Raw genomic sequence first — 16,956 nt, 5'->3', positions numbered from 1 at the left:
AATGTGATTCCATTTTTTGTAAAATGAAATACAAAAAGACCCAAGCCCTGTATGTATGAATGTTTGTTTAGGTAGGAAAACTGTCCTAGAACAAAAAGCTCTTTTAGCAGGGATTTCTCTGGGGAGATGGAGGGAAGAACTCAGACTTTTTACTTTTGTGCATTTATGTATTGTTTGAATTTTTTTAATAATGAGTGTATATAACTTATTGTTACTATAATGTACTGTTAGTTTTTTTTTTTAAGTAATAAAACAATCCAAATGTTTCAGAGGACTTTTGTGAGAATCTTTTATTTGCTATGGTTTCAGGCAAATGACCACCTACCTTTAGTTTTCTTTTCTACAAAATGGGTCAGTAATATTTGGTAATCAATGCATTTCTCTAGGTATTTAGGTAAAAGGAATTAGGGATATGTGATTATGAGTTAGACAAGGGAGTGAGGGAGATGGATTCCCTTTCTGTCATTTCGTTGGAAGGGTGGGAAGAATTCTTGGTACATAATTAAAATTCTCCGAATAGCTCTCTGAGGTGAAAGTATAATTATCCTCATTTAAAAGTGAGGAAATCAGGACTCAGAGAGGTTAAGTAACTTGTCCAAAGTCACACAGCAAATAAATGGCAGGTCCTAGATTTGAACTCAGTTGTCTTCATCCATAGCCCTGTGTTCTTCCCACCATGTAAGAAAAGATAGAAATCTGTAAGAAGAAGCCCCAAATGAGGGGTTAGAAGACCTGGAATGTAGATCTAGCTGCCACTGATAAACCATGTGACTTTGTGTGAGTCATGGGGCTCAGTTTCCTCGACTACCGCCTACTTTGCTGGGTTTCTGTGCCGGGAGAAGGGGAGCTAACACATTAGGCACCACTTCATGCCAGACCCCCGGCATCCATGAGCTCATTGCTTCTCTTTGTATGCCGTCCAGGTGGGATAATGTGTGTGAAAATTGTGTGTGTAAATAGCAGAGCCCTCTGCACACGTGAGCTCTTATTAAAATAATATTAACCCCCCTGGACCCATTCGTTCCTGAGTCAGTCTCCTTAAGAAAGAGAAGTGAATCTGATGTTGAAATCTCTGACCTACCCTTAAGCAAGAGTCCTTCTTAACGCTTCGCTGCCAGCTCCCCAATTTCCTTTGCAAGTCAAGTGTCTCACTTGGAACGTTCACTTCGTAGGCCTGTGCCGATCAGCTTCAGTCACACCTGTTGCTCTGCCTCGTTCTTGATCCTCACGGAAGAATGGACGAGAGAGGGAGTGAAAATTTTCCATGGCTGTTCCCCCTCCCACAGGAGGTTAGAGTGCCTGGGTCACCAGTGGTTACGGAGCCTCCTGCCATGACCAGCCTGTCCACTTGGGCATGTACAGTCTTGAATTGTTTTTTTCATACGTGTCTGTTGGGACCAGGAGGTGGGGCTGGGGTCGGGCACAGAAATGTTTGAGTTTAGACCAGTGCGGGGTCGCTGGGCTCTTCCACTGGCCGGACAGCTCTGGGCCAGCGGGGCTTGGTGAGGTTGTGTTCTCTTCTGACATCTCCTCCTGCCTCTGCTGTGTTCCTGCTTCTGGAGCCGATGAGAGCTTCCAGGCCCTCTTGGTCCGCAGGAAGGACAGCCCAGGTATTTGCACAGTAGTAGGGCACCAGTGCCTGCCCTGTGCAGCCTCCTCGGCTCCCACCCTCGGGAGAAGGGCTCTTCCCCTGGTGGTGGGTGGTGGTGGTGGTGGTGGTGGTGGTGGTGGTGGTGGCGGCGGCGGCGGCGGCGGCGGCGGCGGCGGCGGTGGCGGTGGCGGTGGTGGCGGTGGCGGTGAAAGATGCCCTGGGGGCTGGACAGGGGCGTCGTCAGTCTGAGCCGAGAGTCTGTAGGACCCAGCTCGCCATGTGGTGTCTGGGACCCTGGGACCTCCCCCATTTCCTTCCCAGTCTGACCGAGTCCTGAATACTTGTGTCAGACACCATGTGTGAAAGGGAGCCCAGGAGGTTCCTATCACAGACTCCTGGAAGCCTCTGTCTCTGTCTGTGACAGACATCCTATGAGAGATGTTCCAAAGGCTTGCAGCTTGAAGCCCACCAAAAGAGGTGCTGTGCCCTCCTGTCACCAAAATGTAGCGCTGGGGGTTGGAGGCACAGGTGGGATTCTTTGGGCACCAGCGTTTGGCCAGAGCAGCAGAGTTTGAGGCAGCGTCCTAAGAGAAGAGCAAGAATTGTGGAAATGTGAAAGGGAGGGAGAGAGAGGGGAGAGGAAAAGATCTGGAGTTGCTATGGAGAGGGGACGGAAAGAGAAATGCTGAAAGGACCACAGACTTTGGCCAAACCTCCCAAAGCCAGAAGTTGTCTTCTCCGGCCCTGCATCCCTCCTCCATCTCTCCCTTCCTGGGCTTCCGGGCCAACCTCCTATAAGAAAAGCAGCTCTTATACTGGGGTTCTTGCAGAGATCTGGAGCAAATGGGCAGGAGGACACCCTTCCTTTCTACCCCCTTCCACCTACCACCCTTTCCCAGCTTCTTTCCCAGGTGGACAGGGGCAGCCCGGCCAGCTGCGAGGCAGGGCTAGTCTGAATGAGAGGAAAGAGGCCCCTTGTTCAGTGAGGTGCTGGGCACTTTGGGCCCCTGGGAGTATTCTGCAAACGTCTCTTGTTCCAGCGCTTCCTGGGCTGCTTAAAGGGCCACAGTCCATATGGTGTGGATCTGCTGAGTCCTGCACCAGGTGTCTGCCTGGCTGGGCAGCGTTGGGGGGTACCTGCAGCCCAGCCCCAGGATCTGTGCCGTTCAGAGGCCCCTCCTGAGCTCCTGAGGACCAGAAGGGGTGCCCCTTGGCTTCTTCTCATGCACCTGAGATCCAGGAGGCTTCAAAGTCAGTTCCAGCTCTGCCCTAAGCTATACCCTCTTTCTGGCCCCAATTTCCACATCTCTTCTGAGAAGAGTTGTACCACGTGATGATTCATGAACCTGAACCAGCGGGGGAAACCCTCCTTCCTTCTACGCTGGGGGACCAGGTCGTCTTCTATATCCCCAGCCTGTTCTCTTGTTTGAGCTTCTTGCCTCTATTCGGGTCTGATTGGCTGTCCTGAAAACGTCTGGCTTCTGGGCTCACTGTCCCTGTGCTGAGCTGTGCCTCGAGTTAGGAGGCAGGCTGGCTGTGGAGCCCTGCTTCTTCTAGAAGTTTCTCCCTGTCCAGCTGGAAAATCTCAGCAGCTTTGCTTGGGCCTGATCTCCACACGGTAGGGGGACTGGCCTTCTCCAAGGGATGGGGACGGTTGTAGGGAGAGTGTTAGGCTCTCAGGTATGGGACTGACTCCCTGGCTGTGTGCTTCGAACTAATCACTTAGCTTCTTGGAGCCTCAGTTTTCACAACTGTAGAATGGGGATTAAGAATGTCCCCCTGGGACTTCCCTGGTGGCGCAGTGGTTAAGAATCCACCTGCCAATGCAGGGGACATGGGTTCGAGCCCACATGCCGCGGAGCAACTAAGCCCGTGCGCCACAACTACTGAAGCCCGTGTGCCTAGAGCCTGTGCGCCGCAACTAGAGAAAGCCTGCGTGCAGCAACGAAGACCCAACGCAGCCAAAAATAAATAAATTTTAAAAAAGAAAAAAAAGAATGTCCCCCTGACAGGGTCGTATTGAAGGTTAAATGACATATTGGATGTGAAAGCACTTGATATAATTATAAAGTATTATTCTAGCATCTGGCATTCACTGAATTCCTCTTTTGTGCCAGGCCACTGGGTAGTTCCACAGGTCTCCTCCGTCTTTCCTTTCCTGGGGAACTCACATGTTATCGGAGGAGATAGGCATGTCAGTAGACAGATAATCGTGCTGTAGGGTGAGGAGTGTGGTAGTGGAAACACGTCCACATGCCAGAGCAGCGCCGTGACTGCTGGTACTGCTCACCCGTCCCCGCCCCAGCGCACAGCTGAGCTTTCTGAAACATGTGTCACTGTTGAATACTCAGAGTCACGTTTAGAGTCTGAACCTGCTCGCCCAGTGCACGAGACCCTGCAGGCTTAGCTCCTGGCAGCCTTTCCAGCTGCTTCACTTCTTGCACTGTGTGCTCCGTCATCCCACAGACCACCCTCCCTCCCTCACCTTTGGCCTTCACACACGCTCTTGTCTGTGCCTGGACGCACTCTCTGACATCACCCCCGCCAGCAGCCTTCTCCAGTCTGTGCTTCGTAGCCCCCGTGTGCTTCTGCGGCCGCTCGTGCACGTGTGACTGCCTCTCCCGACCAGCACGTGGGCGTGGTGACAGCAAGGGCTGCGGATCAGCGCTGCCAGCCTTGGGGGTAGAACAGAGCATGTCTTCTAGGGCTGTGTTCTGGCCATTTATCTTTCAGCTCCTGGCGGTTTCTGATTGCCCTTCTCCACACGGCTTTCTCACGAAGGGGAAAGGAAAAGGTAGTTGCGGTAGAAGAGATGCGGGTGGGGGCAGGGTTGTCTCTGGCCACAGAGGACACTGGGGGACTCCTGCCAGTGCCCTGATTGTCCCTGAGACAGGAGACAGGCAGGGCCTGGGGGAGCACGAGGCATGGAGTCCAGAGCGAGAAGGCTGCCCAGGACCAAAATATGCAGAAATGACTCTGTGTCCTTGAGTCGGACGTTTCCAGCCACCCTGAAAAGTAAGCATGAGAAGCCATTCTCAGAAGCAAATCACGTCAAAGGTCTTTTCATCCTCATTGGGTCATAAATCTGTCTGTCCATCTGCCAGAAACTTGCCGTGTGTGAGGCTGCTTGTGAGACATGGGGAGGTCAAGGTGAATGGAGCAGACACTGTCCAGGTGACAGGCATAGAAAGTGATGATCCAGGCTGGACCGTGCAGAGAGATCGGTGCTGAGGGAGGCGGTATCTGCACCCCGAGGGTCTCGACGTCTGCAGGAGGGGTGACATTTGATTTGAACCTTGAAGGGGAGGTGAGCTTTGAGTAGCTGGGAAGAGAAGGAAGGGCATTTCAACAGGAGGGCCAGGCACCTCCCAGGAATGGTAGAGGTGGTTTGGCTGGTGTGCAGAGAGCCCGGAGCCACACCCGCAGAGTGTAGGCGCCTCCAATGTGGGGGGCTTTGCAAGGTTTTGAGCAGGGGAGTGAAGTGACCAGGGTCCCAGTTTAAGAAGGTGAAATGTGGGGGACTTCCCTGGTGGTGCAGTGGTTAAGAGTCCGCCTGCCAATGCAGGGGACACGGGTTCGAGCCCTGGTCCGGGAAGATCCCATATGCCACGGAGCAACTAAGCCCGTGCGCCACAACCATTGGGCCTGCGCTCTAGAGCCCGAGAGCCACAACTACTGAGCCTGCGAGCCACAGCTACTGAGCCCGCGAGCCACAACTACTAAAACCTGCGCGCCTAGAGCCCGTGCTCCGCGACAAGAGAAGCCACCGCAGTGAGAAGCCCGCGCACCGCAACGAAGAGTAGCCCCCGCTCGCCACAACTAGAGAAAGCCCACGCACAGCAACAAAGACCCAATGCTGCCATAAATAAATAAATAAATTTATAAAGAAAGAAAAAAGAAAAAAAAAAGAAGGTGCAATGTGGCCGTGGTGTAGAGGTTGGGTTGGAAGGGAGAGAAATTGAAGATTGAAAACCATGATACTGATTACGCATCAGGCGTCAGGAATACAGGCACATGGTTGTCAGGGCTTCCTAAGGCAGGGAGTGGCAGAAAGAATGAATGGTGAGACAGAGAGACTTCAGTGAACTCCACAGGATCAGGCACCATGAGGACAGATGTCTAACCAAGAGCCAGACATGTAGTAGGTGCCCAGTAAATAGAGTCAGCGGGAAGATACTATGAAGGAAGAACAACAAATGACAGCAACAGGGCCTGAGGTTAGGAGCCCAGGATCCTTGAGGAGAGTGGGGAGCCCAGGAAGTGGAGCGGGTTGGTTTGGTCCTGTTGGGTCAGGAGCGGTCTGATCAGGAAGTGTGGGCACATGGACCCTGGCACACGGGCGTGGGAACTTGGGCTGTCTCATACCTGCTGGGGGTAGTGAGGTTAAGGTCTCCGTGCTCTGGGCCTGCAGCCCTATGTCCTGAAGGGCTCCAGCCCTTCCTCCACCATTTCCACCTACCTAGAAGTCGTGCCCAAGGAAACCCACCAGCACCACTGCCTCACAATGCTAATAGCTAATGTTTACTGAGCACTTTCTGTGTTCTAAGTGCTTCTCTGTCTCCTTTGATCTTGTCTCCTGTCTCAGGGACAATCTGTGAGTTACGTTCTATTTATCATCTCAGTTTTTCAGTTGAGGAAACTGAAGTTCACACAGCTGGTAAGTGATGGAGCTTGGATTTGAACCCCAGGTAGATGGCTCTGGAGCCCTTGTTCTGTGGCACTGTCATCCACGTGAGGATGAGCCAGCCACCTCTCACAGAGGGAAGGAGTCACGTGGAGGCTTAAGGTGCTTTTGGCACGTACCTGGGGATTGAAGGGCAGCTTCCATGTAATAGTCAAGGATTGGAAGGGACCTTGGACGTGTCTGGTTCATTTTACAGGGGGGAACCGGGGCTCAGAGCATTTGCAAGCCTGCTCTGAGTGACATGGTTGATTGCACTTGAATGATGAGCCAGCATGGGTGTTCCAGTGCCCACGGGAGCTGGACTGTCTTTGGCAGGTGGGAACCTCACGCTGCCTGCCTCGTCCTACCCCAGCCAGACTTGAGCTGAAACGACCTTCCTCAGCCTTGGCCTCACTTTCTTTCCTTCTCATCCTTCTTCCAGATCGACAAATATCTCTATGCCATGCGGCTCTCTGATGAAACTCTGTTAGATATCATGGCTCGTTTCAAAAAGGAGATGAAGAATGGCCTCTCCCGGGATTTTAATCCGACAGCCACAGTCAAGATGTTGCCAACATTTGTAAGGTCCATTCCTGACGGTTCAGGTGAGTCTCTCACCCAGAGATTGGGCTCTGAGGGCTGAAAGCTCTGTGAAGCCACCCTTCCAACTTACATTCATTTGTTTGTTCATTCATTCATCTTTCATTCATTTACTCATTCATCCAGTTATTCATTCATTCACCATTCCATCCATCTGTTCTCCCATCCATCCATCCATCAATGCAATGTATGTCCATTGAGATCCTACCATGTGCTATAGGGGGTACTGTGGTTGGACCATGCTGACCTGCCTTTGTCGGCCTGTCTAGTGACTTATGGTAAGAAAGTGTAGTGTCTATGGATCTTACAGATGCTGTGTGAGTTACTCTTATGCCTTCAGAACATGAATGGCTCCAGAACAGATGATTCTCCTTCATGTTAGGAGAATCTCTCCATCAGGGCACCAAGGCCTCCTTTTAGTACCCCAGATAAGTAGCGATCCTAGCGGCCAGGTGCATCTCAGACTCAGGGGGGAGACTCAAGTCCCCATTTGTACAAATTTCATAGATGCTAAGTCAAGGTAGCCCCTCAAGCAGAGAAATGGTGAGAGGAGTAGGACTGGAAAAAAAAAATTATCCTGTTGGTCTGCATCGTGTGGCTCATGCCCCACAGTGGGGATCTGGGGGCTCCCTGAGGATTGTCAGTACCCCCTCCCCAGGGACTGGCCTCAGCCCCTGCTCTTGGCCGGGTGGAGGCTGGGAGGGCACAGCCTGGCCTTGGCCTGCTCAGTGGAGGTCGTTCTGTCTGGCTGACCCAGGAGTGGGTGCTGTGCCTGCCCCAGCTTAGCGCACGCACAGGAATCCTGCTCTGAGCCGTGTTCTGTGCTCTAGGCAGGGGCTCGCCTGCTTTGTGAGAGGGAGGGAGAGAGATCATGAAAGTCAGGTTTCTCTTGGGGTTGTGAGTACATAGCCTGAAAGTATGGCCCTTACAACACTGTTGTGTTTCTTCCCTACTCTGGGGACTAGTTTAAAGCTGCGATTTGGGGCATCTGATATGGAGCCGACAAAATGGACATCAGGAAAACTGCAGCTGTTGCAGCTGATGTTTATGAAAGGTGGGCGAGCGCACGGCTTGTTGGAGGACTGGCTGCAGTGGGAAGGCCCTGCTGTGCCTGCAGCCGGCCTTTAAAGTCCTGAACAAGATTGGGACGCCTAGGAAGGGCATGTGCTCTGTTTGCCCTGTGGCCACAGTTGAGGTTTACTTCATGCACACACACTGGTACTTATATCTCTGATGTTTCTTGACTGTTTAAAATCTACTCCACTTTTATCCTTTTGTTTTCCTTGAGGTCTTGGTGACCAGCAGTTTAGGTTTTTTTTATGACTGCCGAAGAGATTCTAGTCATCAGAGTGACCAGACCGTGGTGTCCCCTGGGTTTTGTTCTGATGCCTCCGGCTTTCTAATTCACTCCTGCTTTTTCCCAGCCCCGAATGGCATTCACATCCAGGAGCATTTGTGCCTTTACAGGATTAGCTGAGTTCTGTAGGAGAGGCGTGGTCAGCTGCTGTCAGCTGAGAAAAGAGGAAGGGGGAGGCGAGGTGGGATGGGCAGCCCCCCAGGGCCCCTGCTCTGGCTTTGCTTGGAGAGCTCAGAAGGCTACCTTATGCCTGGGGAGCACCTGATCCTGTGTGACTGGCCCAGGGCCGGCAAATCCCATGAGAGATGCCTTCTTTTTCCTCCTGAACGCGGCTTGCAAGCCAGCTCCCCTTCCCAGGACTGTGTGTCAGCAGGGGGTGCCCTCCTTCACTCTTTCACACACCATTTCCAGGGTTGAGGGGCTCAAAGTGTGATCCACATACACAAATGGCTAGTAATCTAGTCATTTGTCCCCATTAGTTACTCTTTAAAACAGGGCCCAAAACTCATCCTCATTTGGGAAAGACAACATTCTGCAGCCCCCTCTTAGAGATTCAAAGCAGACACCAACGTATTAAAGGCCCTGAGCAGTTCTGCAGGAGAGAAACCTGTTTAACCCGGCTACCTTCCTTTTCCCCAAACCTGTTTGATTTTTTTCCCCCAACATCTATTACTATATTTCATCTATTTTGAGACACCTTGTTGTTTGAGTCCTCTGAAATCAGCAATGCATTGTACAATAGTTGCATCTTTAAATTATTATCGGCAGTATTTTTTCCTCTTTTCGTATTACGCAAAATAATGATGTGTCTGCAATCAGTGGTGTCTTAAATGTGATAACATATGTGGTAATATGCCCACGTTGGGAAACACTGTCCTAGGGTTTGCGGAACTGGAGCCAGCAGCCTGGGCCCCATGCTTCCTTCTGAGCCTCTCATCTCCAGCGTGGTTGGGGCCAAATGTTTAGGGCCTCTTGGGAGCCCAGAACAGTGCTGAGAACAGAAGGAGGAGGGGGGAGGAGGAACCAAAGCCCTGAACCACAAGGACCTGCCCTCCTATGCATGAGGCCCTGGGTCCCCCAGCCTTCCCCTACCCTGCCCACCTCTGTCCTCCCTGGTGACTGTTTCTTCTACCCTGCGTTAGTTTCCAACGCTGCTGTAACAAAGTACCACGAACTGGGTAGCTTTAAATCAGAGTGAATTATCTCACAGTTCTGGAAGCTAGAAGTCCAAAATCAAGGTGCCAGCAGGGCCATGCTCCTTCTGAGACACTGGGTTAAATCTTTCCTTGCCTTTTGCTAGCTTCTGGTGGTGGCTGTCAATCCTTGGCATTCCTTGGCTTGTAGTTTCCAGTCTCTGCCTCTGTTGTCACATGGCATTTTCCTCTTATAAGGATACCAGTCAGATTAGGACCCACACTCATGACCTCCTCTTAACTTGATTACATCTGCAAAGACCCTATTTCCTAATAAGGCCACATTTACAGGCACCCAGAGTTAGGACTTCTGCATATCTTTGGGGGGGGCCACTGTGCAACCCTAGTAATACACCCTATACTTCTTCTCCCTATGACTGTTGCTAACGTTCATGGGTGGGCTCGGGTCATGTGCCCAGGGGCCCACACTCCCCTTGGAATGGTCACTACAGCCCCACACAGACATTGACATTGATACCAAGGCCTTGGGCCCCTGACCCCAGTGCAGCCCCTGCCCCTTTGTAATGGAAGTGCCTCCAACCAGGAGGTCCCCTGGAGCAGCCGGGATGTGGGTTTCCTTCATAGTAAACCGTGGTGCTGTTCCCTTTTCGCAATGTTAATTACTGCTTCAACTGTATAATTAGTCAGCGACAGAATGAGTGGTAATCCCAAACCACCAAAGGATAACTTGGACTCACTGAGGTTGACAGATGCCCCTGCCTGTCAAGTGGTGATGTGACTTCCAAGTCAGAGAGAGAAACAAACCTTTCCTTTCCCGCTGACCGTGACCTTCATGACTGGACTCAGAGTTTTGAAACTCTACTGATTTTTCCGAAATGTTATCAGCCCATTTTTATGAATTTTTTTCCCCTTTTGACGATTGTTATGGGCAGTGGTTTTTCTTTAATTGCTCTCCAGTAATCTACACACTAGGTTTAAAAAAACCCCCAAAAACCCTAAAGTGGCTTTTAGCTGATGCATATCCTTTCTGGAGTGGGAAAGGTATGAATAATATATAAAGAAGAAAGATATTGAAGCCTTTTTACTCCGATGACTTGGCTAAACAGAAACCTCTCTTCAGAGCTGCCCAGTCGGGGATAGGTGCCTAGCTGCGTCCAGCCTCCCTCAGAAGGCCTGGCCAACACTTTGTCTCACTTGTGAAACCTCCCCTTTTTTCTCCTCTTGTCATTTATCACTCAGGATATTGTATCCATAAATACCAATTAGATCGTAAGCTTCTCGAGGATAAATTGAGTTGAACATTTCCTTGTTTCTGTTTCATGGTTCCTGGCAGGCTCTTTGCTCAAAGGTTAAGTTAAAAATGTTTGATTTGCAGTGTGGTCACAGTTAAATTCTGGGGGCTTAAAATATACTACTTTCCAGCCAAAGGAAGGAAAATATTTCCTTTTTCCGCAGCATTTGGGCTGGTCATTTACCTTTCTCTGCCTGTTTCCTTATCTGGGAAGGTGGTTGGATTGTCTCAGAAATTCTCTCCATTCATGAAATCTGAATGTCTAGCGTTCTGGGTGGGTTTCTGACGAAGGTATAAACTCTCATCAACTAGCTGGATTGCAGACAGGAGGGAAGGCTTTGTGTCTCATGTACAGAATTAATTCACGGAGCAGAGCAAAGGCAGGCATTTCATGAAAGCAGAGTTTTTGTTTGCCCTGTATTCCAGCGCAGGTCTGGACTCAAGAGAGACATCTGTCCCCGTGTTTGTTTTCCATTATTTGCCGGTAATAATGGTTGTCGTTAGAAAGTGGAGAGTTGCCGGGGGCCCTTCAGATGTTTTGTTTAATGAGCCTTCTCTAGAAGAGCAGTTCTTCTGGCTTCAGTGGAAATGGGAAATGTGGGACGAAGTCTCAGCAGCGGCCGGCAGGAAGGTTGAGGCCAAAGATTTGAAGAGGAAGTTAGAGGGAAGCCAACTGCTGCAAAAATAAGCTGAACTTGAATTTAAAGGAAAAAATAGGCTTCCCTGGTGGCGCAGTGGTTGAGAGTCCGCCTGCCGATGCAGGGGACACGGGTTCGTGCCCCGGTCCGGGAAGATCCCACATGCCGCGGAGCGCTGGGCCCATGAGCCATGGCCTCTGAGCCTGCGCGTCCGGAACCTGTGCTCCGCAACGGGAGAGGCCACAGCAGTGAGAGGCCCGCGTACCGCAAAAAAAAAAAAAAAAAAAATCTAACTCAAAGTTACATAAGCAAGAAAGGGAATTCTAGGTTCACATAACTGGGAGATGGAGTTGTAAGTTGGCTTCTGTTGACAGGGACTCATCTGTCTCTTATCCTTTTAGTCTTTGTGTCAGCTTCTTTTGTAGGCCACCTCTCCCTTATGGTGGCAGAGACAGCCCTGGCAGCCCTAGCTGACACCTCACCTAAGAACTAGAGGTCCCAGAGGTGGTCTTGGAGAGGGTAATGATTGGCTGACGTGGATCACGTGCCCATCCTGAACCAATCATGATGGGCAAAGTGGGGGACTCTTTGGAGGGTAGTTATCTAAAGAGATGCTAGACAGCAAACAAAGCTTACCGGAAATCTTGCTGCCCTTTCCAGAAGTTGTTCCTTGGTGTCCTTTGCCTGGCAGAGGATAGGACTGAATAGACCATGCATTTAACCCAGGTAGTTCTTATCAAACTAGCAGCAAACACGTACAGATTTGCAGGACTCAGTACTGGGGGAGGGAAGTAAGCATGTTAAATTGCCCTGGCCTTCAAATTGCTTATCATCCAACTGAGAAAGATAAGACATATATACATAAAAAAATTAGGAGCATCCCAGTATTTGCAAGTACATGAGTGACTAAGAAAAGGGAAGGGCCCTGGGCTTGCCACAGGCGTGACTGTGAGCAAGTCATTCACCTGGTTTGGTTGGAGCTTCCTTATCCATAAACCGAGAAGGTAAGTTAATATTTGTCTCACATTTCCTGAGGTGCAAATGTGATTTACAGAAGAGAGGCCAACTGCCATTTCTTTTAGCAATCACAGACACACCCTGGAATCAAGGTCACTGCTCAGGGACAGATCAGGAGCTGCACTGGGCTTAACAGTGACCTCTTGTAAAATGCCTTCAGGGAATGGCCCCCGTCAAACCCATCAACTCCCACTAGCAGATGTGTGGAGTATGCAGTATTTAGCATTGTCGTGACATCTTAAGGTCGCCTTTCTGATCTCCTTCTCTGACCCTAACTCCTTGGAACCCTACTGACCTGTGTTTGTGTTTTTTTTTTTTAAAAAAGGAGCAGTGGAGAGCTAGGGTGGGGCAGGGGTCTTGCAGAGCCACAGAAGTGTGGGCCAGCCCTATGCACCCTAAGGCCAGGTTCCTTCCCGACCTAGAGGCAGCTGAGACAATTTTCACTTACCTTGCTTGAAAACTTCAGGCCTGGGTCCTGCAAAGGTGCTGCTTGAAACCTGATCCCTTTCCGCATGAAGGGCTGAAAGCTCTTACCCGTTGTGTGTTGACACTGACACCAATAAGCAGGAGATGCCCCACCATCACCTGGAACTTGAGCACAAGAACCTGCTTTTACTTAGGCCTTTCATTCAACTGAAAATGAGACCTTTGACTGGGCTGGCAACTGAAAAATTTCCCAAGCTATTGTTTTTAAGTTATGATGAAAGCCAGTGTAAAACATGAAATAAATAAATGGTTTTATTTTTTGAAAACCATTAAAACAGTAAATAAATTAATTAAATTAAAATGTTAACAAAATAAAAAGTACCCATATTTTCATCCTAGCATGGTGTTTGCTTTTGTGCCTAGTATTTCCCTATGCACAGGTGGTTTATAGTTGCTTACGGGAAGTTTTCGTTATCTTCATTAAAGATCAAAGCAAAAGAACAGAGTCAGAAGCTGCGAGGAATCATGGATGTTGACGAGACCCCCAAAGAGAGATGTAGCTGTTCCTGATGTGCTGAAGTATCACTTTGATGCTGACCTTGGGGATCCTTGTCCCCGAGGTCTGTCCGGGAGGCAGTTTTATCCAACGGTTATGAATTTGGGCTTTGGATTCAAATTCTGGCTCTGCCACTTACTGGCCGTGTGCTTTGGCAAGTTACCTAATCCCTCCCAGCCTTTACTTGCTCATCTGTAGAATGGGGATCATAGTAGTACCTATTTCATAGGGTGGAGAGGATTAAAAGTAAAATGAGGCATATGAAGTACTTAGCGACTGGAGTACAGAAAGGCTCAATGAATGATGGTTAAATAAAGTGCTTTTGGTGTTCTAGTAATTCTTCCTCCTGAGAGGAAGCACCTCATACCAAATTCATTTTTTTAACTGAGTAGTAGCGTAAGCACCACAGGGGTTAGGATTCTGATAGGAGCCCAAAGAAAACCCTAAACTGATTTGAGCAACCTGTAACATCAGGGTCAGAATTTCCCACAAAGCTGTGACAGCTGCTTCCCAGTATTCTCCCTTGGTCTCTTTCCTTTGGACCATAGAAGCAGTTTTTTGTTTGTTTGTTTGTTTGTTTTAACTTATTTATTTATTTTTGGCTGCGTTGGGTCTTCGCAGGCTTTCTGTAGCTGCAGCGAGCGGGGGCTGCTGTTCGTTGCGGTGCGCGGGCTTCTCATTGCAGTGGCTTCTCTTGTTGCAGAGCACAGGCTGTAGGCGCGCAGGCTTCAGTTGTTGTGGCTCGCAGGCTCTGGAGCGCAGGCTCAGTAGTTGTGGCGCATGGGCTTAGTTGCTCTGCGGCATGTGGGATCTTCCTGGACCAGTGCTTGAACCCGTGTCCCCTGCCTTGGCAGGCAGATTCTTAACCACTGCGCCACCAGGGAAGTCACGATAGGAGCAATTTAAAAACAACATCATCATGGGGAATTCCCTGGCGGTCCAGTGGTTAGGACTCCACATTTCCACTGCAGGGGGCACGGGTTTGATCCCTGGTCGGGGAACTAAGGTTCTGCATGACACATGGTGCGGCCAAAAAAAACCCCCCCAAAACATTGGCATCATGTGGTATATCTATACAGTGGAATATAACTCAGTCATTAAAAGGAATGAGGTACTGATACATGCTACAACATAGGTGAGCCTTGAAAACATCATGGCAGATGAAAGAAGCCAACCACAGGGGACCACATATTGTAGTCCATTGATATGAAATGTCCAAAATAGGGAAATCTCTAGAGACAGACAATGGATTAGTGGTTGTTGGTGAACGAGGGGGTTTGGAAAGAAATGGGGAATGACTGCAAATGGGTACGGAGTTTTTTTGGGGGATGATGGAAAATTTCTATAATTAGATAGTGTTGATGGTTGCGCAACTCTGTAAATATACTAAAACCCACCAAAGTGTACACTTTAAAATGTGATAGGTGAATTATTTCTCAATAAAGCTATTACTAAAAAAAAAAACCAACCAACCAGCGGTATAACTGCTTCCTGTTTTATGAACAACAAGCAAGGCTGCCTTGAATGAATGAATGGGCCACCAACCCTTGAGATCAAGCAGCTACCAAGCATTTATTGAGCTATCCTGGGTGCCAAGGGCAGATGTAAAGAATCCTAAGTTGTGGTTCTTCCCTCACGGAGCTTGAGAGGGTAAGAAAAGAAATTCAGTGTGAGAAGACTTTGGTTCATTCATTGATTCCTTTACCACCCTCATTAGTTCAAGTATTTGTTGTGTTCTTACCGTATGCCAGACAACCATTCTAAGTTCCAGAAATAGAGCAGTGTGTCAGAGCTTAAAGCTTGGTAGACTCAAATACAAAGATGGCGTCAGCTTTATAAAAGAAAAGCTGTTTTTTTTTAAAAGAGGCAACCACTACTTAAGAAAAAAATTAAAGAGCTCAAGGGACCCAGAATAGCCAAAACAATCTTGAAAAAGAAGAACAAAGCTGGAGGACTTTCACTTCCCAGTTTCAAAATTTCAAAGCAGTAGTAGTCAAGACAATGTGGTACTGCTATAAGGACAGACATATAGATCTGTGGATCAAAACTGAGAGTTCACTATGTCAATTACGTCTCAATAAAACTGGGGAAAAAAGAATGGGGAGTCCAGACATACCCATACTTTATAGTCACTTGATTTTAAACAAGGGTGCCAATGAGGGAAAGAGTAGACTTTTCAACAAATGGTGCTGGAATTTGACAGTGGATATCCACATGCAGAAGAATGAAGTTGGACCTCTACCTCATATCATATACAAAAATTAACTCAAAATGGATCAAATACCTAAATGTATGACCTAAAACCATAAAACTCTTAGAAGGAAACATAGGTGCGAATCTTTGTGACCTCGGATTTGGCAATGGGCTTTTAGATATAACACCAGAAGCACTAACAACAGAAGAAAAAAGTAGATAAGTTGCACTTCATCAAAATTAAAACCTTTTATGCTTCAAAAGTCACCATCAAGAAAATGAAAAGATAGTGAGACAGTGAGAATGTAACATCAGAAGTAAAATTAATAGATTTTAATTGATTCTGGAGGAGAATGTGTGAGGGTAACTGGGGTAAAGAATATTAGATAGTGGCTTAATGGTTTGGAATCTTGCCCATCATGGCCTCCTCCGTTGGTGCTGTATCGTGGTCTTGGCATACGGTCCCGTCATCTTTCTCTGTCCCACTGAGGTCCACCCCAATCACCGCACACATTGGTCTTGAGGAATATAACCACATCAAGCCAGTTTACTCCTATCTGACCAAGAGGGACTTCTGTTAAAAACATCCCCCGGGTGGAAACAACACAGGTGTCCAGCAACAGATGAATGGATACACATACAACGGAGTATCATCCAGCCTCAAAAAGGAGTGAACGACTGATACAGGCTGTAACATGGATGAATCTTTGAGACTATGCAAGGTGAAGTAAGCCAGATACAAAAGGACAAATACTGTATGATTCTGCTTACATGAAATATCTAGAATAGGCAAATTCATAGAGATAGAAAGTAGAATCGTGGTTGCCTGGGACTAGGGATAGGGGAAATGGGGAGCTAATGCTCAATGGTTATAGAGGTTCTGTTTAGGATGATGAGAAATTTTGGGAATGGTGGTGATGGTTGTACAACGTTGTGAATGTATTTAGTGTCAGTGAACTCTACACTTAGAAATGGTTGCGGTGGAAAATTTTATGTGATGTATATTTTACCACAATTAAAAAACAAAATCCCCTGGGGAATCAGTGGAGCTCTGGACTAGCTGGAATTGGTGTCTGAGCTGATGGGGAAGGAAACCAAGGCATGGAATGGACGTCAGATGTAGGGTTTTCTCTGACTTGAAATGCTGTTTTTGTCTTTATGGATAACATAGCCATTTGTGAAAAAGGGTAAGAAATTAGAGAAAGATGGGTAGGGCTTGGTACTTAAGTCCATACTTCCATTCTCCTATAGTCAGGAGTGAGCAGGACTGTGTGAAGCCGTCTGTCTAGGGACGCCCGGCTGGGAGAGGGTTTCTCTTCCACTCTTCCAGGCAGGGCAGTGGTCCTATGGGGTCTGAATGACTCTTCTGGCCGAAAGCACAGCGCGGTGGGGCTGGACCCTGTTGAGAAGCGGGCAGAGCATGAGACGTTCCCGGAGCGCTTGAATCTGATGTGATACTGTTTCTCCCTA

General features: G+C 48.6%; 1 protein-coding gene across 6 annotated transcripts in view; it reads left to right on the top strand.

Moving 5' to 3' along the window:
* HK1 (hexokinase 1) overlaps positions 1-16,956 on the top strand; it is an 86,919-nt gene that overhangs the window by 29,337 nt on the left and 40,626 nt on the right. For 3 of the 6 annotated variants that reach the window (XM_073793515.1, XM_033842149.2, XM_033842148.2), the window contains one exon: positions 6,697-6,859. In XM_073793515.1, coding sequence (XP_073649616.1) covers positions 6,697-6,859 — 163 coding nt within the window. Of the gene's footprint in view, positions 1-1,175; positions 1,353-6,696; positions 6,860-16,956 lie in introns of those variants that run through there. The other 3 variants (XM_073793516.1, XM_033842146.2, XM_033842147.2) reach the window with 2 other exon arrangements.

This window comes from Tursiops truncatus, chromosome 16, assembly GCF_011762595.2.
Source record: "Tursiops truncatus isolate mTurTru1 chromosome 16, mTurTru1.mat.Y, whole genome shotgun sequence".
Classification (NCBI taxonomy): Eukaryota; Metazoa; Chordata; class Mammalia; order Artiodactyla; family Delphinidae; genus Tursiops; species Tursiops truncatus.
Note: the sequence above shows the minus strand (reverse complement) of the source record. Positions and strands in the feature narration are given on the sequence as shown.